Source organism: Polypterus senegalus, chromosome 16 (assembly GCF_016835505.1).
Source record: "Polypterus senegalus isolate Bchr_013 chromosome 16, ASM1683550v1, whole genome shotgun sequence".
In the NCBI taxonomy this organism is placed as follows: Eukaryota; Metazoa; Chordata; class Cladistia; order Polypteriformes; family Polypteridae; genus Polypterus; species Polypterus senegalus.
The window spans coordinates 87982513-88010399 of record NC_053169.1 but is presented as its reverse complement, the minus strand read 5'-3'; the positions used below and the strand labels follow the sequence as shown (position 1 = coordinate 88010399).

General features: G+C 39.6%; 1 protein-coding gene and 1 long non-coding RNA gene across 4 annotated transcripts; one reads left to right on the top strand and one right to left on the bottom strand.

Annotated features, from left to right (window-relative positions):
* six2a (SIX homeobox 2a) lies at window positions 1-3969 on the bottom strand. 2 transcript variants are annotated; one of them, XM_039738524.1, is made up of 2 exons: window positions 2951-3969; window positions 1-639 (listed from the first exon to the last, which is right to left on the bottom strand). In XM_039738524.1, exons 1-2 carry the CDS (start codon window positions 3514-3516, stop codon window positions 336-338), a joined length of 870 nt encoding a protein of 289 aa, XP_039594458.1. In that variant the 5' UTR covers window positions 3517-3969; the 3' UTR covers window positions 1-335. The 2 variants fall into 2 exon arrangements, with proteins under 2 accessions (XP_039594458.1, XP_039594459.1); XM_039738525.1 differs by having other exon boundaries at window positions 2957-3969.
* Window positions 871-27650, top strand: LOC120516673. 2 transcript variants are annotated; one of them, XR_005630885.1, is made up of 3 exons: window positions 871-1200; window positions 5826-5928; window positions 26881-27650. It is a non-coding gene; the product is annotated as an uncharacterized LOC120516673 (long non-coding RNA). The 2 variants fall into 2 exon arrangements; XR_005630884.1 differs by lacking the exon at window positions 871-1200 and adding an exon at window positions 4067-4781.
* The last annotated feature ends 237 nt before the right edge of the window (window positions 27651-27887 follow it).

Genomic DNA, 27887 nt, shown 5'->3' with positions numbered 1-27887 from the left:
ACAACATTGTATTTAATGTTAACATGTAACAGAACAGAACTCGTTATGGCCTTTTATATCCAGCATGTAAACATATTAAAGGGAGAGAGTGCGCTACATGAAAACTGATCTGCCTCAGTCCGAGCTATTAATAAAACGTTAAGACTTATAGTTTACATCATACCTTCTCGCGGTTATTCTCAGTCTATACGGTACCTTTCAAACCAGCTATCCATCACGCTTGTCCATTGGTTGACAAATATCCACTAATGATTTTGTACATCACATACTTGTCAGAAGAAAATTAAAAGTTGCCTTTCTGGAACTGTTCCTGAAAGAAGTACAGGCGTCTCATTTTAGGAGCCCAAGTCGACTAAGTTGGACGACATCGGGTTAAGGATGGCCTCGTGCAAAGTGTGGGGGTGCATGGGATCTGAGGTGGGAACCGGGATGGCACTAGGACCTTGGGGGGGCGCTAGGCCGTGCAGAGTCTGTAGTCCAGAGTTCGTCGTCAGGAGCAAAGCCGGACTTGGCGAGGTGTGATCCGGAGTTCCCGAAGGAGTCTTCTCGTCGTCCGAGCTCCCCAAAACAGTTTTATTTCCATTCATGGAAGAAGTCAATGGGTTGTGACTGTTGGAGTTTGAGTTCTCGTTATTTTCCCTTAGGGGTGGAAAAGAGAGAGAGAGAAAGAAAGAAAAAAGAAATGAGAATCGTATAACTTAACTTTGACCTGCAAGGTTTTAAATTACAAATAACCCGACTGAAGAGAACTGCTGATTGACTGTCACGCTGGCTATGATTTGTGCGGGAAATCAATGTGGCAGGAAAAAGCAGCGCCATATGCACCCATGCAAAGAGCCTCGTCACAGTCACTTTAATAGTACGTGCATTTATCACTGGCAAAAATGGATTAGCGAGGTAGTGTAATGCACAATTACTAACTAGCACATCGTCGTACTTGTGTGCAGTTTATTTAAAGTCATTGTTATCAAAACTCATAGCGACCTGTATATACATTAGAACGTGTGTGTATGTAAATGAAAATTAGAATTAATTCGACATTTTGACGATCTGTCAGTAACCTACTCAATATTCATCTATACAGTAACCAACCCACTTTGTCAATTGACTTAAGTACTCAGCAGCCTTTGAGGTGGGCTAGTGTCCTGTTCAGTGGTACAGACAGCAGCCCCTCCCCACAGCTTTGAATTGGATCAGCAGGTAAGAAACTCGGTGGGCAGATAACGCACCTGTGCCTTATTAAAACGGACGGACTGACGTTATGTTCTTTTTTGTAACGTATGCTAGAACTGACAGAGGAAAACGCGCGAGAGTGTGTGTGTGCGTGTGTGTGTGTGTGTGTCTGTTTAAATCTGACCCTGAAATTACAAGTGACTACTGGCAACCCGGATATTCATTCATAGTTTCAGCTATGACCAAAGATAGTTAATAGATCCCTCACTAATAATTGTTAAGAAATATTTAAGTGGTTTAGGCAATGTTAATGAAACCATCGTTACTTGAGCCTTAAACGTTTTCTTATTTAACCCGTAGAATTCCCAGGTGAATGGTAAAAGTCGTTGCTTTATTGCAGAGCACACACGGATTAGTTATAAACGGTATTTAGTAAAATGGTAAAATCCAGAATAAACCACTGCACGTAAATATCTTTCTATCTATCTATCTATAATATATAAAATATATCATAGATATAAACACAAAAAACTCACACTATGTATATATAGACACATATATTTATATTAAATATATATAATATATAAATATTATATATATATAAAAACACAAAAACTCACACTGTATATATATATATATACACACACATATTATATTAAATATATAATATAAATATATTATATATATAAAAACACAAAAACTCACACTGTATATATATATATATACACACATATATTTATATTAAATATATATAATATATAAATATTATATATATAAAAACACAAACAAACTCACACTGTATATATATTATTTTTGGAGGGCCAAGAAATTGCTGCGGTATAAAAACAGAACGATAGATGCTATAATTTGCACCGTTCCGGGTTTCAGGCATGAGCTGGATGCCTTTGGCAATTTCCGCAACGTGATACCCTTAGTTTTTAAAGAGCACCTGACTGCTGCACTCTATACTTTTCATCTTTTCAATTATAATTTACAAAATGCAGCGTTTATACTTTTAAAACCACGCTTAAATACAAACTTGCGAAGAAGTATGTTTGCTTCATGTGGTGCTCAGCTCAAATCACTGCCTTTGCAGTTCAAGTTCAAGAGCGCCTATTCATTTCATAAAGTCTTTGTAGTTAAACTCAAGAGAGAAAAAAAAATACGGAGTCCCCCCAGCCACCCCCCACCACCATCCAGCCATTACACGGACTCACACACAAAGGGCCCATGTGTCAAAATATAACTGTGCAGCGCTGACCTTAATATAAGAGAATACTTTTAGCTAGATGACCGCACTCGTGATGAATCTCAACTATTTCAAGAGAGAAACAGAATGCGTTGCACTTGTTGACAACACAAAAGAATTACAAAGTGGTCCCTCAAGTTTGCAAGATTCTGAAAAACGCATTTGCAAATTCCCAATTAATACAAGTCTGTAAAGTCAATACAGATCGTGTTAAGTTTTACATTTTCTACAATGTTTTGGATCTTCTTCCCCGATGTCTCTGGCTCCTGGTTTTCAGTTCAGGGCTGCCTTTTGGGCAAATGCTGGCACACGGCACGTAAAACGAAACTGGATGGAGGTCCATATCACTGTTATTCTATTTTTAGACCCAAATGGACAATCAATTTAAGTATATATATATATATATATATATATATATATATATATATATATATATATATATATCACCCCACCACCACCGCCAGTAGACCTAAGATAAGAGCAGCTCGGCGAAATTCGGGATGCTGAGTTTGAAAAGATTTTACTTACTCGTACCTTTCCTTGGCTTCGGCTGCCCGGTCTCTCTGCCGCCTGTTCTTGAACCAGTTGCTGACCTGGGTGGTGGTGAGGCCAGTGGCCTCGGCTAGCTCTCTTTTCTCGCGCGGGGACGGATAGGGGTTATGGGTGTACCATTCTCTCAGGACGCTGCGGCTTTTCTCCTTAAAACAGTAGCTGGTCTCCTCGCCGTCCCATATGGACCGGGGTAAAGGGAACTTTCTTCGCACCCTGTACTTGCCTACAGCCCCCAAAGGGCGACCGCGTAGTTTCTCTGCTTCGATGTAATGTGCCTTTAACCACAGTTGCTGAAGCTTTGGGTGATTGTGCGGGGAGAACTGGTGGCTTTCCAGTATCTTGTACAACTCGCGGAAATTGCCTCTGTGAAAGGCTACTACTGCTTTTGCTTTAAGGACACTCTCGTTTTTGTGAAGATGTTCGCAAGCAGGCAGTGACCAAAGGAAACGGCCGAGACGTTCAATGTTCCCCCCTTGCTGTAGTACCTCACAGACGCAAGCAACTTGCTCCTGCGTAAAGCCAAACGTAGGAAGCATAGACATGATCACCTTTCTTCTGACTTCTTACAAACTAAGTCATCCACCCGTCAGTGAAAAAGGACCGAATCTTCCTCGGACGTCTGCTTTGCCTGGAGACAACGAAAGTAAAGCTCGTTTTAGACCCCGACTAAGTCCACGGGAGACGCTTCAGACTTTCGAAATGTCCTCTTGGAAACGACTTTGCAGATAAGTCACTCCCTTCTCGTTGTTTCGGGACTAACTTCTCAAATAAATCTTCGCTTGCGGCGAACTCCTTTTTCTTAGCAGATTCAACATAACTTACTCTCCTTACACTAGTCCCTCGCTTGTTTTAATAATATTATTCTAAGCTGGCAAGAAAGCGATCGTGCGGGCTGTGATTGGTTGGTTATCTGACCCAGGGATGGTGAGGATAAGACAATAGTTTTAGTCAAATTATTTGCCATGGTTACGCTGTCATTCAAAGTAACCCGATACGCTTTGAGGTGGCTCCCTGGCAGAGCTGACAGATTGCTCTCCTCCACTAAGAAAACGCCTACCGCTTGAAATATCACTGGGAGAAATGTGCAGCTTAATCGCCGCCCAGAATATCCACAGAGGGCGGTGATGCTGTTTGGGGGTCTTTCCACTTCGGGTAGAGTGGCGCTACATCTCAGATCGCTGCAATGTTGCTATTCAAACCAGTACGGTGTAAAAACAGCAGGGCGAAACTTTGAAAAACACATACTACGCTGTCACGTGTTGTTGATCTAACACAAAAATGCCATCAGAATAAAACTTAAAAGAATGAAATATTGGTTGCAGTAAATTGCAAGTACCAAAATGGCCGCTTCGGATTGGCCAGACTATTCATCACACATCTTTTTGCTATGTATATCAGTTTATGGCGGGGCGATTTGGTGTGATATCACGTAACTGTGACATGGGACATGTCATCAACTGGTTCAATATTTACATTTTCTTATCTATAGCAATAAGAGAGTGAAATGCGATAATTAAATCCACAATCATATTTCGGAACTTTGCCGTTTCGCTCCTGTTACACCTAACCAACCCAAACTTTTAAAACGTATTGCAGACCCCTTTAATAAGCGTGACATGAGCAAAGAACGGCCATAACTCAAAGTTCCAGGTCAGTTCCTTCGTTCATCCACCCAATTTATGAGCCATCTTTTTTCAATACGGTTTCGTCGGCGCTCTACGCCAATCCTGACAGCATCGATCGTATGGCAGGAACTCGTCCTGGATGGGACGCCGCCATTCATAACAAGACATAATGACAACGAAAGGTAAATTTCAAGCGAAGATTCTCATTTTGTGCATGCCATTGTTGTACTCGGCATTCAAAATACACAGACACGAACACGGAGATACATTATTATAAGCAGTAATATTTCAATTGACCGTTAGTGAATAATTACTTAATGCAGCTGGAGAGCCAGAAGTGCAGTTGAACACACGGGGCTTATGTGAAGAACGCGCAGAGTAGGTGCGTTGAACCCTTTCTTTCTTTCTTTCTTTCTTTGATATATAAGAATTTTAAACTATGGTTTCCGTCCTCAGCAGCAACTGATATTAACGTTATCCTCTCTCACCTTCCGAAGGCACGTACTGTAGATTTGCATTCGTATACATGACGCTGGGCGTGCACACGCTTGTGCTTGTCCTAGGACTGGCTTCCCGTGCAGGTTCGGTTTCTCCCCTCAGTCCAATATGCTTCTTCTGCCTTGTTATTTGTAATGTAAAACAGGCCGAGTGAGGAGCATTTAGGATTGTATTCCTTGAGATATCGTATATGCTAATGAACCCACCATAATTTATTGCCTCTTGTTCAGATATTAATCGCCTTTGTGAAACAAGATATTTTTTTCCATCATTTGAAACATCTTGATTGGAATTACTGACGAAAGTTCTAAATGTCTGTACTTAATGTTATGCGATATAGTTTATGGCACTGAAACAGAAAGAACAGAATATGTGTGCAAACTGAGAAAGCATAAACACTCATTCTGGAATACAACATCAGCTTGAAATGTCTCTGACTTTCTTTGCCTTTCATGGACAATTTGTGTCTTACTTTGTTTCGTGTGATCCTTACAGCGCAGCGTAATTATACCTGATTATAGACTTTCATCTTCCTTTGGCACTTCAGATCTCGAGCTTAATGACACTGTAGCACACCGCACAAAAAGATTAACAGTGTTGTGGGTAAAGGGAAGTTTAGAAATGCTTGCATCTCTTTAAAACGAAGACGTCAGGCGGCGACGAGAGATAAAAAGGTGTCTGCGTTCTTGATCTTTTGGAGTCACTGTCTCCTCTTCTGATTTCTGCAGCATCCTCGAAGAAATGCGTGACTTTTGGAAGCGGGGGAATTCGTTCAGGGCAACGTCGGATCTGAAATCTCTGGGCATCGACATATGGCAGGTTCAGCTATAGGTAAGTAGATATTTAATATTTTTAAAAATATGTTAGACATGAGGACGCTGCCTATCTTGACAATATCGAGAACTAACTGCCTACCGATTAACCAACGGGATCACAACCTTTAATCTGTCATGTGGTCGGCGGTTTGCTGTAGCCTTAACTTCCCTTTCATCAAAAAATAAATAAAAAAGCATTCCATCGACAGACATAAATGCTGTCTTAAACTACATTTGTGATGTTCATCAAAAGTCGATTTTGTTTTGTAAAAGTACTCAAATTTATAGTGATGTTTTTCCCGCACAAGTAAACTCCCAAACATTATAATCAGATATGCGTTTATCCTTGTCGAACATCTTCACACAAATGTAACAGAATTCCACGAAATAACTTTTCATTTTCAGGTTCGTTCCCTTTAGAAGATATCTGAATAATTAAGAATGTAAACTTGAAGATTTCTATCGGCTTATTTCATTCTATGCATTCATTCTCGGGTAACAAACTTTCTGCACTTTTGTACTAAAAATGTTATTTCTTAGTGAAGTGGTGTAAATACTTTAGACTTTTAAGTTATTGATACCAGCTCCTGAATTATTTATGTACGAATGGATTTTTTTGGCTTAGTAGTCGTGTACGGAAAATTAATTATACGTGTGCAAATAGGCTTACATGAAAGGTGACATCCTCTAGGATTTACTGCGGACGTGTTCGGCCCTTGATGGCTATCAGATCATGAAATTTGGCATTAAGCTCCTCACTTTACAAACTGAATGTTAAAAAGCGGGTGCTGGGACTGATTTGGCACATTTAGGGATAGACAAAGCTTCTGTTTCTGAATGTCCCTTATTACACTGGGCACCAACGGGGCATAATTGTGCCATAATTGTCTATTTGTTTTATTATTGTATTTTCGGCAGAACATTTCAGCATTCTTAATGAACATTTACGGGCATATAAGAACCGAGTGGTTCGGTGCTGAGGTGTCACCCGTTGCACGGCTGCTCTCGGGTCCTAATCCTAATCCTGAGGTCCTGAGATGGTTCGTCGTGCATGGGTGCGGCAACGCTAGGTATCAGTGCATACCCCACCCTCCTCCTCCTTAGTAGCAGTTTAATAAAGTTAATATTCTTATTCAGCCTCTCGTAAAATTTCGAGCTAGACTATTGCAAATAACAAAAACACATTGAAAATAAAAGCACATTTTATAACCAATATGTTAGGGACAATGTGACATTTACTATAGGATAACAGAGTATGTGAGCTATTATTTTTAGTTAGGAAATCCCTGGGTCCGATTTATTTTCCAGAATAAATGAATAGAGAGCGGCGTAACACGAAACATGCGTCCATAAAGTGCTTTCTAAACGGAGCGCCACTCCCTGCTCTCATATTCGGTTATCTCCGTTCAATCTGAGGGAAAAGCAACCCAATCCAATCTGAACTGGATTCGCACCGTGCAGCTGCGCTGGGGTTATAAACCATTTCAGGAGAAACCGAAGAAAGCAGCCCGCTGAGTGCTGGCAAGTGCTGCTCTGCGCACTGGTGTGCATTACGCCAGGCTTTGCTAGGAAGGAAATACATTTTTCAATTTCTGTAACGAAACGGCACTATTTCAGACAAAATGAAGGGACAAAGTGCAAACGTCTCTGTGTCACCTGGCAGCTCAAGAGTGTCTTGTAACTTATTTAGCAGTCCTAGGATTGGATTTAACAGAGAAATCCCCCAAGTGGTAATTCCGTAACACGCTTTTATGAACTTAATGATGTATAATAAAGATAAACATCCAATCAGCGCCTCGTTCATCTGGAGCATGTAAAACTGATTAAACACGATTTTGTCTGCAATGTGCCGCAGGTGACCGTGAAGAGTTCCATCAGACTTTGAGGCCGTTTTCTGGGAGTCTCCGGAGGGACGGGATAAATGGTGATATGTGCCTCACTCTGACAGTATTTGTAAACGTCTTGTTTCCCCAAATAGCGTTGACGAGAGTTTCGCCAGGCCCGCGTAACCAGTCCGAGCGGTGATTATGGCACTTCTGATGAATGGGGATCACGTTTCTCTTAATAGCTGCCCCCTGTTTTTACAGCCTCCCACGGCCTCACCCGAGAGCTGGCCGGCTCGACCTGCACTAATTGGGCAGATTGTTCCAAGATGTCGTGGACGAAGGACTGGCAATGTCTGGGACCTCAGCCGAGTCCAAAGCGAAAGGGTCTGCCCATGAATACACCTGTTGTGTGCTATCACAAAGCCTATGTGCCTCCAGCCCGAGCTCTGCCCGCGGTGTTCATACCTGCAATGTTTTAAAGTAATATTCCCTGTGTTTCTTTTCTAATTCCCCCGTGGATATTCTAATGGGAACTAGTGACTATGGTGCAGCGCTAATTATCTAGTAGTGTCTATCAAATGTCCTCCAATCGAGCAGCATGTAATTAGTTCAGCGAACTGTTGATTTTTCATTAACTGGATGAATTACTCTGGAACTTCTTATCAAGGACGTCAGTTACAGACGTCTTTGTTGACCAGTTGAATATCTAAACGACCACATTATGGAATTAGACGCCGTGAAAAAAATAAGTTTGAGGAGACCGTGACGAGTCTTTGGAGAATATTAACCCTTCATCCTAATATAATATTTGCTTGATTCAGATATGACGTGAGAACCGACAGTCTAGCAAAGGACAGGCAGGGGAAACCCCGGACGGGATGTCAGTCCACCACAGGACATGGTTTCCTGCACATGCGCACTCTGTAGCGCAGCTAAAAATTAAGCTGTCAAAGCGGCTCATCAGTGAGATGCCATAGGGAAACCTTTTTTTTTTTGTAGTTGTTCCCACAAGAACCGCCCACTTGGAGGTTCAGGAAAGAACCCAGATTCATTTAGATCCATAAATATCCGCGAATTGATTACCAGTTTGTGAGATTCCAATGGAATCCTGATTCCATAAGAATTCTTGCTGCATTCGGTAACTCAGGCTGAGTTCAGGCGTTCTTGTTCCGACAGCGCCCTATTGTATACATTCAGGATTTTGGTTTTTAATCGGTTTGTCCGTGGCACAGTGGTACACTCCACTAATGAGACCAGAGTTCATGGCCCAGGTCCTCCCTGCGTGAAATTTGCACGTTCTCCTTACGTCAAAGTGGGGTTCATTCCCAAGATCTGAAAGTTAAGTGCGCTGGCGATGCCGAACTGGCCCGAGTGCATCCGCCGTGTCCTGGCCATTGTCCCTGCCTTTTGTCCTATGTTTGCTGGGATGGGTCCAATCCCCCAGCGATTCTGCTCTGGATCAAGTGACCTTAGAAAATGGTATGGGCATATTATTAACCTTTTTCAAAAGCCGAGGAACCAATTTTATATGAAAGGAACCCTGCCCAGAATTATTTATCACCCATTTCTTCTACGGCGATGTCCTTAAAGTTCCATTTTGGAACCAGTGTTCTTTAAGAGTGTGGGTCAATGTAGTACGACTTTGAGCTGAAAGGCTACTATCTACCCTGGAACACATCCCATAATTAATTAACGCGCTCCTGTGCAGAACTGGTGTCCGCCTTGCACCCACTACTTCTCAGAATAGCCCAACATTCCCGTCGATCCAGACCTGGTAGGGAATACAATGAGAGGAAGGGCTAATTATATTAGATATGTGAGTCGCTGTTCTTTGAAATGGTGGGATTGCGGGATCTGACGCTGAATTTAATTTCTATAACTAAATCCTTCATTTCTCCTTTCCGAGGAAAACCTCCACTCAAAGAATGATCTGTTAATTCAATCATGGAGAGCGGTTCCACGCAATTAGTTTGAGTAATTTTAAAATGAAACATTCTTTTTAAGTTGATGCATTCGCCTCATTTTCGGAAAACATAATTTAGTTAAGGTAAATCAAATAAATGTCTTTTTGCAGTATTAGAGTAATTGAATCCCTTTCATTAAACCTAAATTGGATATGTTTATTAAATATTTCTGTAGCTGATTATGTATATTTTTCTTAAGTCAATCCAACTAAACCTTATGTGAATGAAAATTGTGGACAATGTTGCGACTTAATCCAAGCACAGGACACAAAAAGTCGGTTGGGCACGTAGTCGTTCATTTATTACAGCAGAAGGCAAACAAGTTCTGCTTTGGTCGAATTCATTTTTCGTGTAAGTATTGGAAACAAAGAAAACGATGCCGTTCTGATGTGTGCAACGTGTATCAAAAAAGTGTCATAAGTTGACTTCCATAACCCCGCAAAACCCATGGCATTTGGGGAAAAAACATTAATTTGCTAAAAGTTTGTAACGTTGTTTCAAAGTATTCATTTAGAACGAAAAGGGACAGTTCTTAATGCAAATTATCATACTTTGTGCTAATCTGGGATAGTTCTATACATAAAACGTTATTATATGAAGTTAAATCAACTTAGATTAACTGTGTAGAGGAAAAAATGGAATGCCACGTTTAGAGGATTGGAAAATTGTTAATTTTGAGAAAGATTAACATCAAATAAGTGAGTAATGACAACGGTCCTTGTGACAGATTATGCTTCTATTGAAAGAAAATATTCTGATGAATTGTTTAAACCTAAATTAGTTCTTTAGCGTGACATGTACTAAATGTAAGTCAAAACAAAGTTATGTAATGACAGTAAACTATTTTAAATTAATCTGAATTAAATACATACATTGAACATCCTCAATAATGGGTTTTTTGAGTGTACAGAAAGATGTTTGTGTGCAGACCGCAGGTCCTCCAATGTTTTCATGAGATTACTTTTGAATCAATTCTGTCGTCCGACATTACTTTACAGTCTACGGGAAGGCAGCCCTTGTGCCGCAGGGTGCAGATACGAGTTCGTACAGAGACGGGCGCGCACTTGTGAATGTGTTCGGGGGGCGTCACGGCCACCTACACGAGTTTGTCATGGACTGGGAGGCTTTAATCACAACGATGTTATTGCTGACAATATTTCTTAGCAGCCGATGTTTATTTCGCTCCTTCCTCACAGAGTCCAACATTTTGAAGGATGTTTTAAGAACAAATGAATTCAATTATTAACAGGGAAAGGCTTCTTGAAAGTATTAAAAAATCAAATGATCGACTTCTACTAACCCGTCTAAATTAACAGATCCAGTGCCATGCAGCCTATAGCCGAGTCCCACATCTTTATCAAGTTCCTTCGTGCTCTCCGAGTGACGGTTTTTCATTACTCCCAACCAGACGGGCAGGCTACTCTCTTAAAAATAAAAGTGACAGGGCGAGGCCATAGGGGCTCTATTTTGAGTTCCACAAGAACCATCCACATAAACTATCCAGGAAGAATCTTTGATTTAGATCCATTAAAGGTTCCATAAATAGCCATGAATAAATAACGGATTTGTCAAACACTAATGGATTCCTGTTTTTAAAAGGAATTTTATTTCATATTATAACACATAAATTCAGATTTTCTAGAACTATCATCATCCAACTATACTTTAAAGATATCTGTTTTATCAGCGTTTCCTCCTACAATCCAAAGACATGCAGGTTAGGTGGATTGGCGATTCTAAATTGGCACTAGTGTGTGCTTGGTGTGTGCTTGGTGTGTTTGTGTGTGTCCAGCGGTGGGTTGGCACCCTGCCCAGGATTGGTTCCTGCCTTGTGCCCTGTGTTGGCTGGGATTGGCTCCAGCAGACCCCGTGACCCTGTATTCGGATTCAGCGGGTTAGACAATGGATGGATAGATGGATGTTTTATCAGCATATTAGGAACCTTTCTAAAAGCTAAAGAAACAATTTCATATGTAAAGAGCAGTTCACAGAATGACGTGGTTATCTGGCCAACAATGGCTTTAAGATGAGCCAGCAAAGTGTCATTAAAGAGCCGTTTTTTTACGATTTTCTTAAGAGAGCAATTTAAGTGAGCGTCGGTGTGTGTGCGCGCGCATGACTGAGTGCGTGTGCGTGAGTGAATGCGTGTGCATGTGTGTGTGCTCGTGTGAGTAAATGCATGTGCGTGTGCATGTTCGTGTGTGCGTGAGTGTGCGCGCGTAAGTGTACGTAAGTGTGTGTGCTTTGGAAGGGCGGGTGTGCGTGTGTTCTCTGACCGACTGCAATTAACTCCGATTTGGCATCTGCTTTCCCGACAGCTCCAAATAAGAGGTGGAGGAATGGATCTCCGTGAAAAAGCGCGAGTGTTGTTTAAATAAATCCTTTATTCTTTAAATAGGTCACCTCTCCTAATACATATTAACTTACCTTCTGTGAACGCCTGAGGCTGTCCCGAATGAGATATACGTTCTTATAATGAAATGACGGATGAATATTTATGAAGTATTATAAAATTTCCCCTTGTGCCAATGGCTCCATTATCACTTTTCTTTTGCAAAGCAGCGATTTTCAATGACAAGATGGGGTGATGTGGAATACAATCGATGTCAGCGAGACTAAGGTTGTCTAATGCTACAATGTTATGGGAAGATTTGCTCAGATTTACCGTCATTTTCGCACATCTTCCCTCCAACATCCGTCTCACGATAAAAGATACTCGCTTTTCACTTTGATTCCATTGACAAATAAAACACCTTCGGCTTCCGGACTGCGCACCGCCCCAGTGACCTCCATATTAACACTGTCGTATATGCAGTCTGGGCAGTAAGCATCTGAATCTCGGGAACCACAAAAAGACAAAGTAATGTGACAGCTGTATGTGGTGTAAGGGATGGCACACCTTTCTTATTATGTTAGGCAAATAGACGTGGCTACAATTGTGATTTGCCACCTGCCGGGTTCAGCATTGTTCAGGTGAAGCTTGTGTGGCTGTCAGAAGAGGCTCACCGTCTCTTAATAAGTGTTGTTTCGCTAAAAGCCATTCATTTATTTAATTTCTGATCACTCCTATTTTTTCAGCGAGCCCGTGGAGGTGGAACTGTGTTAAGAATTTGTGAATTTTCCCTTGGGATTAATAAAGTATCTATCTATCTATCTATCTATCTATCTATCTATCTATCTATCTAAGAGATCTGGGTTGCATGGCAGGAGGTGTTCTTGGGATTAATCCCTTCCAAGTCAAACGTGCGCAAGCTCGCTGACACTTCGCCGGTTCTGATTTGCCGACGTGGAGAGATGTCGGTGGAATGCCGACTACCCCGAGAAAGCCCACGCGACAGGTGAAGAACATATAAAGCCCACCTATGGAAGCAGACACTCAAACGCGCTACCTACTGCACCACCATGTTCAGTAGAAATATTTATCATTTTAAGACTAAATAGTTCTAAGACTCACTAGTGTTCTATATAACAACACATTTCACTAAATCCAATTATTTAAATTGTTAAAGTATATATCCATCCATATCCTAAGGGTCACGGGGGTCTGCTGGAGCCAGTCCCAACCTACACAGGGCGCTAGGGAGGAAACAAACCCCGGGCAGGCGCCAGCCCATCGCAGGACGCGCACACACTTGGGACAATTTAGAATTGCCTAACCTTTAGACTGTGGGAGGAAGCCGGAGTACCCGGAGGAAACCCATGCAGACACGGGGAGAACATGCAAACTCCACGCAGGGAGGACCCGGGAAGCGAACCCAGGTCTCCTAACCGCGCAGCAGCAACACTACCCACTGAGCCACCGTAAAGGATATAATTTATTCTAAATATATTGACCTACTTAATTATAATTTTCTATCTTGCTTCGGTTACCAACGTTTAAAATAGCTCATGACCCTCTACACCAGCGGGGGCTTTATGAAAACTTTCTGTAACATTGTGCTTGCCTGGGCCACTCGTATGTTCACCCCGTTCATATTGGTGTTCTATAGGTTGCGCCCTGTTTCCCCACCTCATCTCAAAGATTGGCGGCATTAGTGTGTGCTTGCGCCGTTCCCGCTTAGTTGTTGTATTGCGCCCAGTGTTACTAAATGAAGATTGCAGTTGTATACACTGAGAAGGACATTTAATGGATGGCCGTTTTTTTTCTGATCATCTGGAGGCTGTGCTTGAAGCACTGATATCTGATGGCCCCGAAAGCATATTTGGATTTTGACCCAGTTGCTGATCTCTTGGAGTTCGAAGTCCTTATGGCCAGGTTTTCTCCTGCCAGTTTCCTGTGGCCACTCCAAAAGACTTGAGAGCAGAGCTGATTGGTGGTTCCATATTGGTGGATGACTAGTGGTTATGAGTGTGCTGTATGATGGGCTGTCCAGGGGTGGTCTGTGCCTACAGTACCAGTGCTCAGGCATGATTACTTGGTCAATTTACATCACCTCCATAGCCAGGATGGCACAGCAATGTCTCCATGGGTGGTTGAAGATTACAAGCCAACCTCCCACCATTTTCACCACATAGGGGCACCATTGAGAGCATTCTGACCAGGTCTATCACCCTCTGGTTTGGAAACTGCAGTGTGCTTGACCGTAAAGTCCTACAATGGATAGTGCACACAGGGACCTCTCTGCCTTCCATGAAATACATCTTTATAAAACATTGCATCTGCAAAGACTATAGCATTGTGAAAGATCACTTCCACCCATCCTGTATGGTCTTTTTTCCCACTTCCTTGTGACTTTAAGTTTTGTAGTATCTGAGCAAGTTTTGACAGGTTCTGCAACAGCTTCTACCCCATGGCTGTCCAGACTCTGAACTTTGTGCTGCTCCCCCACCCTCAGATCTGCTCCAACACTCTTCAAAATAAAGGTGGGATTTTTAAGTTTATGATGCGCCATCTGTTGGAATGAAAAATGCAATGCGTTTTATTACAAAAAAATGTTTGTGATGCACCATCTTTCGGAATGACAGAGACATAGCAACCAGACAGACACAGATACACAAACACATCCTTTTAGATATATAGATAGATAAAATTATTATTAGATAGATAGATAGATAGATAGATAGATAGATAGATTATTATTGCTATGATTAGACAGATAGATAGATGGATAGATTAGATTATTATTAATATTATTAGATAGATAGATAGATTATTATTGCTATTATTAGATAGATAGATAGATAAATAGATAGATAGATTAGACTATTATTACTCTTATTAGATAGATAGATAGATAGATAGATTATTATTGCTATTATTAGATAGATAGAAAGATAGATAGATAGATAGATTATTATTGCTATTATTAGATAGATAGATAGATAGATAGATAGATAGATAGATAGATAGATAGATAGATAGATAGATACTTTATTAATCCCAAGGGGAAATTCACATACTCCAGCAGCAGCATACTGATAGAAAAACAATAATAAATTAAAGAGTGATAAAAATGCAGGTAAAACATTTTATTAAGGTTGATAGCTCTTGACCTGCACCTTGCACTTCTGTGTTTTTGGATTTGTTGCGCCACAGTCCTGGGGGATCGTTACCTCGTGCCACTGTGCTGCAAAGCTGCGTATGAATTGGCGTGACAATAAGCCTCTTGACTTGATTAAGTAAGTGAGCGGGTTAATTATGCTAAGTATTTAAAACGATCTGTTCCATCTTTGTGATCGAAGCCTTTCTACGTGTCTGTAAAGCATCACTATAACTGGCAGACTCGAGACGTTCTGCGAGGAGACTGTGATAAGCAGTCCGACGTTTACTGCACTCCTCACAAAACTGAAGAGCGCTTACAAAAGTATCGCATGTCCGACATACAATAAAAGCTCCTAAGACCTGCATGGGCATTTGAAGGTTATTCTCGAATGAATCATTTAAAGATTTATAAAAAGTGAGGCAAGGGAAAGTTTTAGACGATGAAATCAAGCGCTTTTACTACAACACCACATGGTGCTTTAAATACACGGCGTCCTTTATATAACGCATGAGAGAGGGCTGACCGCGCACCCAGTCTTCCCAATCCACGCTCGCTCGATTTTCCGCTAGTGTTTTCGGAGATTTTCCTCCCACACCCAGAAAACTGTATGTGGACGGTGATTTTGAAATGGCCTTCTGAGTGTGACGCCCCGGTGTCCTCTGATGCCAGCCGGGATAGGCGCTGGGCCACCGCGTTCGAGAATGTGACATTCGTGCAAGAAATCCCGGACAACTAACGCATTAAGGCCGACCAGCTCTGTGTCATCATCAAAATTTGTTTATCTCAAAAATGTCTTATTTTCAAAGAAAAAAATGAACAGTGTTATTGGACATTATATACAATAGAGACACCAAATTCCATATTAAAACACGGCCTTTGTTATTCTTAAACATTCATATTATATGGCACACTGCAACACATAATTATCTGTGTTTAGAAAACTGATGGATTTAATAAACTGGTTAGATATCACTAGGATTAAATAATACAACTCGAAGACACTGTTAAACAGAAGTGCAATAATAATAATTCTTTACATTTATATAGCGCTTTTCTCACTGCTCAATATGTGAGGTAAAGCAATGAAAACAAATATGTATGACTGTTTGGTTTGAAAATTGAACAAAACCAGTCCAACAGGATTAACGATAACCGATAATATGAATTACGATTTATTATTTTTTTTTAATATCGAAGAAAAAGTAATGTGAGGTGGGAGTCTGAAAAGGCAATCGACTGGGCCCTGTCCTAATAATTAGCCTGCATTTGCTTCCATTACTCCCGTATCTGATTGCTCTGTTATACATCAGAATACAATGTGATGTTTATTAAAGATCTTCCACTCTGATGTGTTATTTTAAAGTGTGAGAAACGCCGAAAAAGCACCAAATCGCGAACTCTTTATTGAATGCAAAGGTCCGTCCATCGAGGCAGCCATCAACCTGGACGCCTCTCTCTGCCTCCTCTGCTCTTAACTTGGCAGACCATCTCACGGGCTGCCGTATCGCAAGTCAGTGGGCTTTCAGACGTCACAACAGCCCGGCACGACTGCGTGTAGCGGAGAGGTCAGTCGTTTGGAGGTGCAGGAGTGAATTTTGGGCGAACACTTGCGCGGGCCTTGTAAGCAGCGAGTAGGCTGAAAATCGTCCCTTTGCATTTCCTTAGAGTAAGCGGTGGTAGGCCGTTGTACCGTGTTAGCCATTATGGAGGCAATGAGAAGTCAAACAGAAGTACACTATTTATTGGCTAACTAAAAAGATTACAATATTCAGGTTTTCAAGGCCTCTCAGACTACTCTTCGGGTAAGATGTAATCAAGATGTACAACTTGCCTGAAGAAGGGTGCCTGAGTTGTCTTGAAAACTTGCATATTGAAATCTTTTAATTAGCCAATAAAAGGTGTCATTTTGCTTGACGTCTTAGAGTAAGTATAAAAAAAAAAAGAAACATGCAAGCCATTACCCACTCTTAAAAATGCTGGTTGTTTAATGACATTTTAGGGTTTTTTACTGGGGTGTGTGGCCATTGCTTGACAATTTTCATTCTGGAAAGAGTTCCTTGCATAAGAAGTTGGTTCTTTGTGTTTTGAAAAAACGTCCTAATATGTTGAAAAAAAAAAATATATGGTAGGCTACATATAGACATCAACAGATAAAGAAGAGCTGCTTGTGTTAGTGTATGCGGCAAAAGACCTTCTAAAATCAGGACCCGTTGGCATTTCACAAATCTGCTACCATCTAGGAGTCTATTACAGAATTAATTCATTAAAGAAACAAACAATAAATAAATAAATAAATAAATGTATGTTCCCCATGGAATCACTCTGAAGAGGCACCCTTGCACTTCAATGTTGCAGGAACCCAAAAGCATAAAAAAATGAACAAGATTGTTTAACATGGTTTCTGATTGGCTGTTGTTAATGTTATAAAATAAAATCTAAATATTTAAAGAAATATTTAATTCCACAAATTATTGTGAACTTACTTTTAGGAAAAGAAGAAAGTAACAGAATAATTAAAGAAGCCATCATTCTTGTAAACTGAACTCCTGTTGAATGCACACAGGCTACAAATTTCTTGAAAATGCCACCACCGGCAGTGTGCGCACCATCCGTAGAATTAGGAACTGTAGTTTGGTGTTTCTTTTAGTGAATGCAACTGATAGGACGAGTTTCACTTTTCCAAGTAAACATGAGATTAATAAAGTGAACTTGTTAAATCTCTTACTCCGTTATCCGAGCTGACTGACAGGCGACTACTGCAGCCATCGTTCCCCGTGGATTACCGTCGATTGCTGCGTTGATTCCAGCACAGAAGAGCTCACTAACTGTTTGGGAATCTTGTTAGGAGTTTTGTGATTCCTGTATTTAGCTTCCTGGAAGAAAAAGAACAAGATGTAAATGTGATCTAAAGGTGACTGCAGGCAATGTTGTGAAAATTAAAGAGCCTCAAGGGCATGGAGCGTTTGCGATTTTTTTTAATGTCACAGTTTGGTAATCTTCTCCAAATCTACACTTTAACTGGCAAAATCCGAATACAGAATCAGAGACAAAAACTATCTAAGACCAGACTAAAGTTCAATCAAAAGTTCAAAAGTTATATATTTTATGTCGCATTTGTAAGCAGGTAAATAACAGATTTTATCGGTTCGACCGAGAAGGAGAACACGCGCACACAAACACGCGCGCATGCGCCCTCCTTCGATTTGTTTTAAAGATTTATTGGTTATGATAATGGACTGATAATTGATATTGCGAGTACCAAACGAAAAGTATTACTTTACCTTTATATTACATTACTTTATTTACATTAAAGTTTGATGATCTTCGAGAAGCACAACCATTAAAAGAAGTTCATAAAGTTTAACAACTATGTATAGAGATTTTGTTCGTTAATGAACAAGTGGTGATTTTCTGTTAATGGTTTTATAGGAAACGTGCAATGTTCTGTACCAGTCCATAATACAGTACAGTATTACAGTAATAATAATAATATAGTACATTAATGGTACACTGTGCAATAATACATCGACTCGAAAGAAAGTGACATGTGACAGTCCCGAACGACTGGGACACATTTCACTCTGCATGTAAAGTCGTATTGAAGCATTGAAGCACTTAAACTATGATGTTTATGTAATGGAGCTCCTCTTTAGAACAGACGTGGGATTGATTATGAAGCGATCAGCACTCATAACATACCATAACATAACATAACATAACAGCAGAACAGGACAGAGCATGCACGGCGTAGCGCATTTTAACATCACACACCGCTTAAACCCGATTAGCGAGAAGCGGACACTTCTTGTCTCAAGTATTCTGCATATTTATACATGTGGTCTTTTCGATCAAAGGTTTCATGTCTTTCAATTACTTTTTGTAATCATTCAAGCAGAGTCTTCTGTTTTTGAAGGACTCTTATGAAATGCTCATCAATTTGTGGGATGGGTTTTTAATGTAAGTTTTAACGGAACATTTACGGGTCTCTGGGCTCAGGCTCGTTTTTGCACCTGCTTTGTTATCCATGTAATTCCGATTGATAGGTTATGATTTTTTCATAGCAACACACACACACACACACACACACACACACATACGCACTCACACACAAAAGGCCCCAAGGGTCACACAAAGTTTGGGATCTGACTTGGATTAAGCCAAATGAGACAGCAGCAGACCATCACATACTAGCATCTATGTTGACCTCGTTTTTATAATGGATGTTTTCATTTTCTCTTAATTGGAATTGGTTTTAAAGAACCAAGAGATTATGATAATTAGGAAATCTACGCGTGTGTTCGAAGATCGACTTGGGTCGCCCTGCGTGGTTCTAAAATGAAGAAATGAAGAGCACCGCTCCGTGTTTTTGTGTGCATTTCATCCTGTATGGTTTATTTTAATATATGTTTTGCTATATAGAACTTGAGATGTTTCCTTCTGAAAGTGTCAAGATAGATAGATAGATAGATAGATAGATAGATAGATAGATAGATAGATATGAAAGGCACTATATGATAGATAGATAGATAGATAGATAGATAGATAGATAGATAGATAGATAGATAGATAGATACTTTATTAATCCCAAGGGAAATTCACATAATCCAGCAGCAGTATACTGATACAAAGAAACAATATTAAATTAAATAGTAATAAAAATGAATAAAAATTAAAATAAAATTAATGTTAGCATTTACTTCCCCGGGTGGAATTGAAGAGTCGCATAGTGTGGGGGAGGAACGATCTCTTTAAAATAAAGCTTTGAGATTGCCCTCATCTTTCTAAATAGATGTATCACATTTTTCCTAAGAATAAAAACTAAAAACTAAACGGGATACAAAACAGTTTTAGTCTGAGCAGTGACTGCTGCCCAAGCCTGACTTGAATCACGATGGCTTGTCTTTTTAAAAGTGCGTTAGAGTTTAAACTTTAGGCGGGTGGGAGCGAGTACAACATTAGCACATCCAAGCAGTACTTTTATCTAACGACGTTTTTATTCTGCGAGACCCTGGCCGTAAAGAGGCTATACACGTAATGGCTGAACGAATTACCCCCATCCATATTATTCATTTAACTTTCAGCGTTGTTCACTTCTTAAAGATAAGAACAAGGCTTTTAATACGCGCTCCCAATAAATGCTCTCTAAATAACGGAGGATTACTTTATCTCTGTGGGAACGACCGAGTTCAGAGAATAAGATTACGAATAGAATTTGAGAGTACGTTATTAGCACATTAACACTGAATAAGTAATTAGTTCCATATAGCCGTTACAAATGTTTTTTTTTTCTTGGTTGATATTTTTCGTTATTATGGACTGGTGTGCATTACATGATCAGGACGGTACACCTGAGGTGCGCCCACTCCTTGTTTGATGTCCCATCGATCCTTTTATTCCGCTCCGGGTTTTTCAGGCAGAGGTCGCGAAATGAAGACAACGAGCAGTTTTCAATGGTCAAGAGAAGCACACCAGAGAACTCCACAAGACTAAACTTGAGGGCTCTGGTAGGACGAAGGCTACATCTGAATGTCGCTGTCTCTTCAGAGGACCCTTCCATTAAGCCAGATACATGTTCTTTACTCTCCAATTCTTAATTTTTCAATTAATCTTCAATTCTCGCACATAACATTCTGCAACCCGCCCGATTCGCTCTGGGGTCTCGGGAGGCAGAAGCGCATCACAGCAGCATCGATCGAGGTCCATCACAGGGCCCACTCAAAACCGCTTGTCTTGGAGGGTGTGGGACGGGAGAACGTGCAGACTGCACAAGCACAACGACCGGGCGAGGGATTCGAACTCACTGCATGCACGAGGCGACCGCGCTAACCACAGCTCCCCCTCAGCGTTCGATTTAAATGCCAGTGTATCGTAAAACTTAATTATAATGCACACATGTGCAAAATCAGGAAATGGGGAAAAAGTTTACGACAACTCGGCAGTTAGGCACGAGAATACATTTCATCACATGTTGCTCTGTGTTGCACAATCGGTCAACGGTAACGGGAGCTGACAGTAAGTTGGTCCAAATGGCGCCGCTCCCACCTTCGACTCTTCAGTGACTTTTCTTCTTCATTTAGGACAACACAGATTAGGCACACCGGCGTTCTTTGGGCATTTAATTTAACCTTTCATACCACGTGGCCTCTTTTAAATCGTCTTCCCTAATCGTTTTTGTATTAAAGTACAAGTTTGCTTCTTGAGTCCATCTATGATCAAATGAAACGGCACAAAGTTATCCATAATTTATGATAATCAGTAATATCAAATGTGTCTGTTAATGGTGTAATTTGCCATTCAGATGACAATATTCGACGTCTTGCGACTTCTCAGGCATGCATTGCTGGTTACTGATTTTGTCTTATTTTATTATTTCTTCATCCGCGCTTTTCCTGAGACGATTTCTTACAACTGTCATTGCTGCCGAACTTTTCCAGCCTGACCATTCAAAGGCACGAGCAGCGTCCACTTTTACGGGGCTGCACGCTTCTTAGACGGAGTGAGAAATGTGTCTGCTGAGATTTAAAAGAAGAGAAGCGACATACAGGACTGGGGCTCTCAGGGGCAGCAGGCATTTAGACAGCCGGTCCAAAAAAAGTAGGCCCTCTTTGAACGAGGATTTAAAAAACAATAGAAAGGTGTTGTACTTGAATGTGATCGACCTTCTGTGTTTGCTGGGGAGACCGCTCACAGTTTATTTTCAAATCGTTCATTATTATCACGTGTCAGCGATGCTTTCAGGCTGTGATTTTATTAGATATAGCCAACTCTTTTCATTAAATATTTAATTATGTAATTAATTATTGAAATCAAATTTTATTTATCACATGCACATTTATATACACAATACGGTACCTATCGTGAAATACCTCGTTGCTCAACTTCAACGACTATTACGAACAGAAAGGGACAATAATATTAATGTGTGTCTTTATAAATATTCAAAATGTATAAATATGTGACAAATAGTACACAATAACTAAATGAGTTTAATAAATGAATTAACAGTGTATGAGTGAACAATCTATTACTTTAATATTTTAGCTGCTTGTTTAATTTTAAATTCATGTCCCTCCTAGAATTCATATAATAAAAAAGAAATAATAATAATAATAATAAAGCAGGGGACTTGGCAGGTAAGCAACTGAGAGACTTGAGGTCGTAAAGACGCTGCTTTGTGTCATCGGCTCACAGATTAATGACTGAAAGACTCAATGTGGTACGTGAAATGCGGACAAATTTCCTGTTATAGTGATAAACTGCTGAAATGAAATTTTCAAAGGCAAACGCAAAGCCCCTTCACAATTTTAACAGTCATTGTATCCATTTGTTTTACATTAAATGAACTTTTTCAAAAATGTTTAGATGCCTTATGCTGATGCAATTTATTTTAAATAAACTGTATTTTTTGTGAACACATATGCACTCCATATTTCTAGAGACCAGTGGTCTTTATTCATTTATTCATTTTTTGAAGCAAACGTTTTATAGTAATTGCGGAATACGAATGAATGAATTAAAACGTAAAAAAAATATTCAAATTTAAACATTGTTTTTTGTAACAAAGCCAATTTGTATTATCAAATCTATATAATTTGATTCAAGGTAGTAAGGGGAGATGGAAACCACCCCAAGCCCACCATGGTGCTTGCACAGAAAAATAGGGAAACCGCTTCCAGTGCCAAAGCTATCTATCTATCTATCTATCTATCTATCTATCTATCTATCTATCTATCTATCTATCTATCTATCTATCTATCTATCTATCTATCTATCTATCTAATAACAGTAATACTTTATCTATCTATCTATCTATCTATCTATCTATCTATCTATCTATCTATCTATCTATCTATCTATCTATCTAATAACAGTAATACTTATCTATCTATCTATTAACAGTAATATCTATCTATCTATCAGATAGATAAGTATTACTATTATTAGATGGATAGATAGATAGATAGATAGATAGATAGATAGATAGATATCTATTAATAATAATTATTATCTATCTATCTATCTATCTATCTATCTATCTAATAACAGTAATACTTGTCTATCTATCTATCTATCTATCTATCTATCTATCATATAGTGCCTTACATCTATCTATCTATCTATCTATCTATCTATCTATCTATCTATCTATCTAAGTATTACTGTTATTAGATAGATAGATAGATAGATAATTATTATTATTAATAGATAGATAGATAGATAAGTATTACTGTTATCTATCTATCTATCTAATAATAGTAATAGCAGTAATAATAATAATAATATTAATAATAATACATTTTATTTATATAACTCTATTTCCATGTTCAAAGTGCATATCTATTAATTCAGTGCTTGAAGTTAAATCAATTTACTGTCCGTCCTTTATTTATGACAATACAGTTACATTCAAACCAATAACTGGGATCGTCCCCATGAAGGTTTCAGATGAGGTGCCAGTATGCCGTGGTGTGCTGGGCTGGTAATTTCACTTAAAGAGAGGACAACTGATTCAATGAGTGATTTAAAAGGGCAGGCTCAGTCAGTAGACATAATAGCAAAGGAGAGAATGTAAATAAAACGGAGTGCCATTATGAACAAAGATACACATCCTCTCCATGACACTAACACTGAGAGCCTTCAAGCAACAAATTATGCTGCAAAAGTGTGTCAAGAAACAGCACTGGGGCTCCTTTATACCAACAGTAATACATCTGCGTAATGTCTCACTGGGACTGGGACTGGGACTGCAAAGCCTAACATTTTCTTTCTTTTTCATTTTCTTCCCTGACAGTGTTAGCACTGTTGCTGTCTTTCTAAGGCAGTGTTCTTCTGCATGTATGACATTTGCATGAGGTTACGAGTTTTTCCATTTTTAATTTTAACAAGTAATTTTGCATTAACTTTAGCCTTTTCACATTTCACTTTTCCTGGAAAGATTTATCTTCATAATTGAATAAGCAAACCTGATTTTTTTAATTTAGTCATCTTCATATGGAAAAGACTTGTGGGTATATGCCGACCTGTTTTTTCCACAATGATGTTTAAGCCAATCCAGTTTATCTACACATGAATTAAATTCTTTCTGACATTTAACAAGGCGTTCTTGTCTTTTCGTGAGTACATTTTTCCTTGGAGTGCATTAATATTATATATTTGGTTAAGAAGAGGTCAGAGGTTGGACAGCGAGGTCAGACACTAACACAAAGCAGAGAATACTGCTGGTGAAAGACTTCTGCTGCAGCATTCCTTGCCTGTGTATCAACTTTCCTTTAATTTTGCCTGAATTGTTCATTTTGCGCTTTTTATATACTGTGTTTGTTGAGTATATTACCTGATTACCAGGAAATAAGCCCAAAATGGGATACTGGAGACATAAGTTAAAAAAAAAAAACTTTTGATAAAGATGTCCTGCATAATGTAATCTGTCCAAAACCTAAATCAGCAGCTCAGCACTTTCAGATGAAGCAGAGGGAATCCATGCAGTGGACCTGAACACCAGTCGAGTCATGATTTAGATTTAGATTTAGATTTTTATATTTAGTCGAGTGTTTAAGGGTAACGGGGTGCCCTGCCTTGCTGTCCCAGTCACTTTTAAAATGATAAGGCTGGCTGTCTGCTTGCTGTTGTTTCCCCACCTGATTGCTCAGCAACGTCCCTCTTAGAAATGACAGAGTAGTTGGCTCAATGAATTGATCCTCCGGCATCAACGAGTAGCTGAAAGCGACTGACCTCTTGTCCCCTAATGGCATGTCAACACAGAATAACCATTTCCATTAAAAGTCTAACCTGACCCACCTCTCTACGCTGACAGCCCACTTCCACTCGGGTGCTTGCAGCTGCTCAGAGGTTAATAAGGTTTGACTGCCCTAGTGAGTGGCTTCCACCAAACCTCACCAGACTTCAGTATCCAAGACATTTTCCTGTAATGGCTTCCTATTGCTGCTCCGTTTCGATTTAAAGTTGTTTTTCTTCCCAACATGTCTCCTCTCTGGTCTATCCATTTGTTCCCGAGGAGGTCTATGTTCTGGTTTGGCCTGCCTTCTCAATTCTTTTCTTCTCTCCAGGTGACCTCAGAATGCTTGCTGTTTTTCAGATCTTTCTCCACAGTTGAGGAATGGGCTTCCCTTTAATGCCCAAAGTTACACTTAGTCTTCAGATATTGAAAGAACCACTTGAAGACCCTCCAACCCAGAAGCACTTGAAGGCTGTTTAGACTTTCTAAAACCTCCAGGATACCACATCACGTCTACATTTAAATGAATTATTTTATCAATATCATTTTTGCGCCCTGCGGTGGGCTGGCGCCCTGCCCGGGGTTTGTTTCCTGCCTTGCACCCTGTGTTGATTGACTCCAGCAGACCCCCGTGACCCTATAGTTAGGATATAGCGGGTTGGATAATGGATGCATGGATATCATTTTTGTGTTCTGCTCCTTCTTGGTCACTTGACCATAACGTATATTTGAAAATTGAGCATTGGCACCGTACCCATGTCAGACATTTTTATTTTTCTTTCTATTGCAATACGTCAATCGTTATTTGTAAAGCACTTTCAGCTACACTTCTGAGTTTTATATGCAGCAAATAAGTGCTGTTCTGCCCACCCCATTGTCTCCTCTGGATATTTCATGCATGTTCACATACTATCAACATGAGATTCCTAGGAATAACTGTTAACCCTAACCCTAACCCTAACCCTAATTTCTGCATTAACATAATTCCCTGTATCTTTTATTACCCAGCACTCCTACAGTATATACTGCATGTTTATTTACTTTTTACTTTCTCGTATACGAAGTATAGGGAAAGTATTATAATCGTCCAAAAAATCGATGTTGAGATTTTGATGAATCTCGACGTTTTAGACCTCCCTGACTTTCTCCTATACGAAGTGTAGGGAAAGTATTGGAATCCTCTAAAAATTATATTTCGAGATTTTGATGATTTTCTCGATGTCTTAGACCTCCCCGAATTCGAAAATACCATTTTTTGAATTTATATCCGTGTGTCTGTGTGTGTGTAAACACGATAACTTTACGCTTTCACTCAGGTCAACCAGATTTTGCATACAAGTATTAGGTACAAAACATAGATTTCTATCAACGTTTGAGCTATTTACGTTAACCGGAAGTGGTACTTTTTTATTCATGCAGCTGCTGAGTCCGATTTATTCAACTTTACTTTTATAATAATTGTTCAATATATTATTAATTTGTTTAATTTGTTGTTGATGGTTCTTTAATGTACATAATACAAAAATATAATCATTGTCTTGCAGTTTACTCCTCAAATATCTATCCCCATATCTGAGTATACGAGAAAGTTGGGGGGAGACCACTCCTGATTTTTTTTGAGTATAGACATCAGGTAAATAAAAATAATAATAATGACTACATTTGATCTGTTATCTGATGTTTAGTTTTCCATAATTTGTTCATTATGTGAGACCCAAGTTCCATTTTGAATGTCTCACTGACAACGGCCATTTCATTTGTGTGAGGAACAAAGTAACACAGAGGACAGTAATCTTCAGAGGTGGCCTCCACATTAATAGACACCTCACTGTTTGTAATTGTATTTCACTCCAAGATGTATTCATGAGTGTCAAACGTGTGAATTGAATGATTTTTAAAGACACACTGTGGATTGATTTGGAGTAATTCAGCTGCTTTTCTATTTTCTGCTTCTCTCCTCAGTGAAGAAGACCATAACCTGGAAGAAGATCCATAACTTGCCTCAGAGTCTGCATCTAGCCTGCTGCTTAAAATGGAATAAAGCGTCTCCATCACGCCATCAGTTATGATGTGACCAGTGAGGAAGATTTACTGGTGTTGGCCAGACTCCCTTATTTTTTTCCATTTTTAACTTTTCCCAATGGCTGAGGTTAGCTGAGGTTCCCCAATTTTGGCTTAAATTGTCTCTTTCTTGTTACTCAGGACATGATCTGATGTTTTCAAGTACATTCACCTGTTAGGTTTATTGGGTCATCATTGTCTTTCTTTTTTAATTTATTTTTATTGATTTTAATTAGAAACAGATAACATTCCATACAGTCAAGATAAATTTAACAAATCAAAGCGAAATTTGAAGAGTGGGGAACCACCAACCATAGCTACTCTATAAAAAGAACAAGAAAAGAAGGGTATCCTTTTCCCCGAAATGAAAACTTATTCTAAAATGTTATTGATTAGATCCTGCCATATTTTAAAAAAGTTTTGAATAGATCCTTTACGTGAGATTCTGATTTTTTTTCCAGTTTCATGTAGTATAGAACATTGGTTGCCCCCTGACTTAAGAGTGGTGGGGTGGGATTTTTCCAGTTGAGCAAGATAAGTGTAAGAGCTAGTAGTGTAGTAAAGGAAATTACAGCTACTTTTCCCTTCTCCACTTTACGTCCATCACAGCTGTTAATGGGTTAGGAGTGATTGTGACACCAAGACTGTCTGAAAGGCATGCAAAGAGTTTGGTCCAGAATGATGTCCATTTGGTGCACGCCCAAAACATGTGGCCTAGTGAGGCTGGAGCTCGATTGCAACGTTCACAGGTTGAATCTTGCCATGGAAACATTTTGGACAATTTTAATGGAGATAAATGCGCTCGATTAAAGATTTTTAGTTGAATGACTGAATGCTTTGCACATATAGAGCTTGAATGTATTCTGTGCATGGCTGCCTTCCACCCCTTTTCTGAAATATTAAGTGAC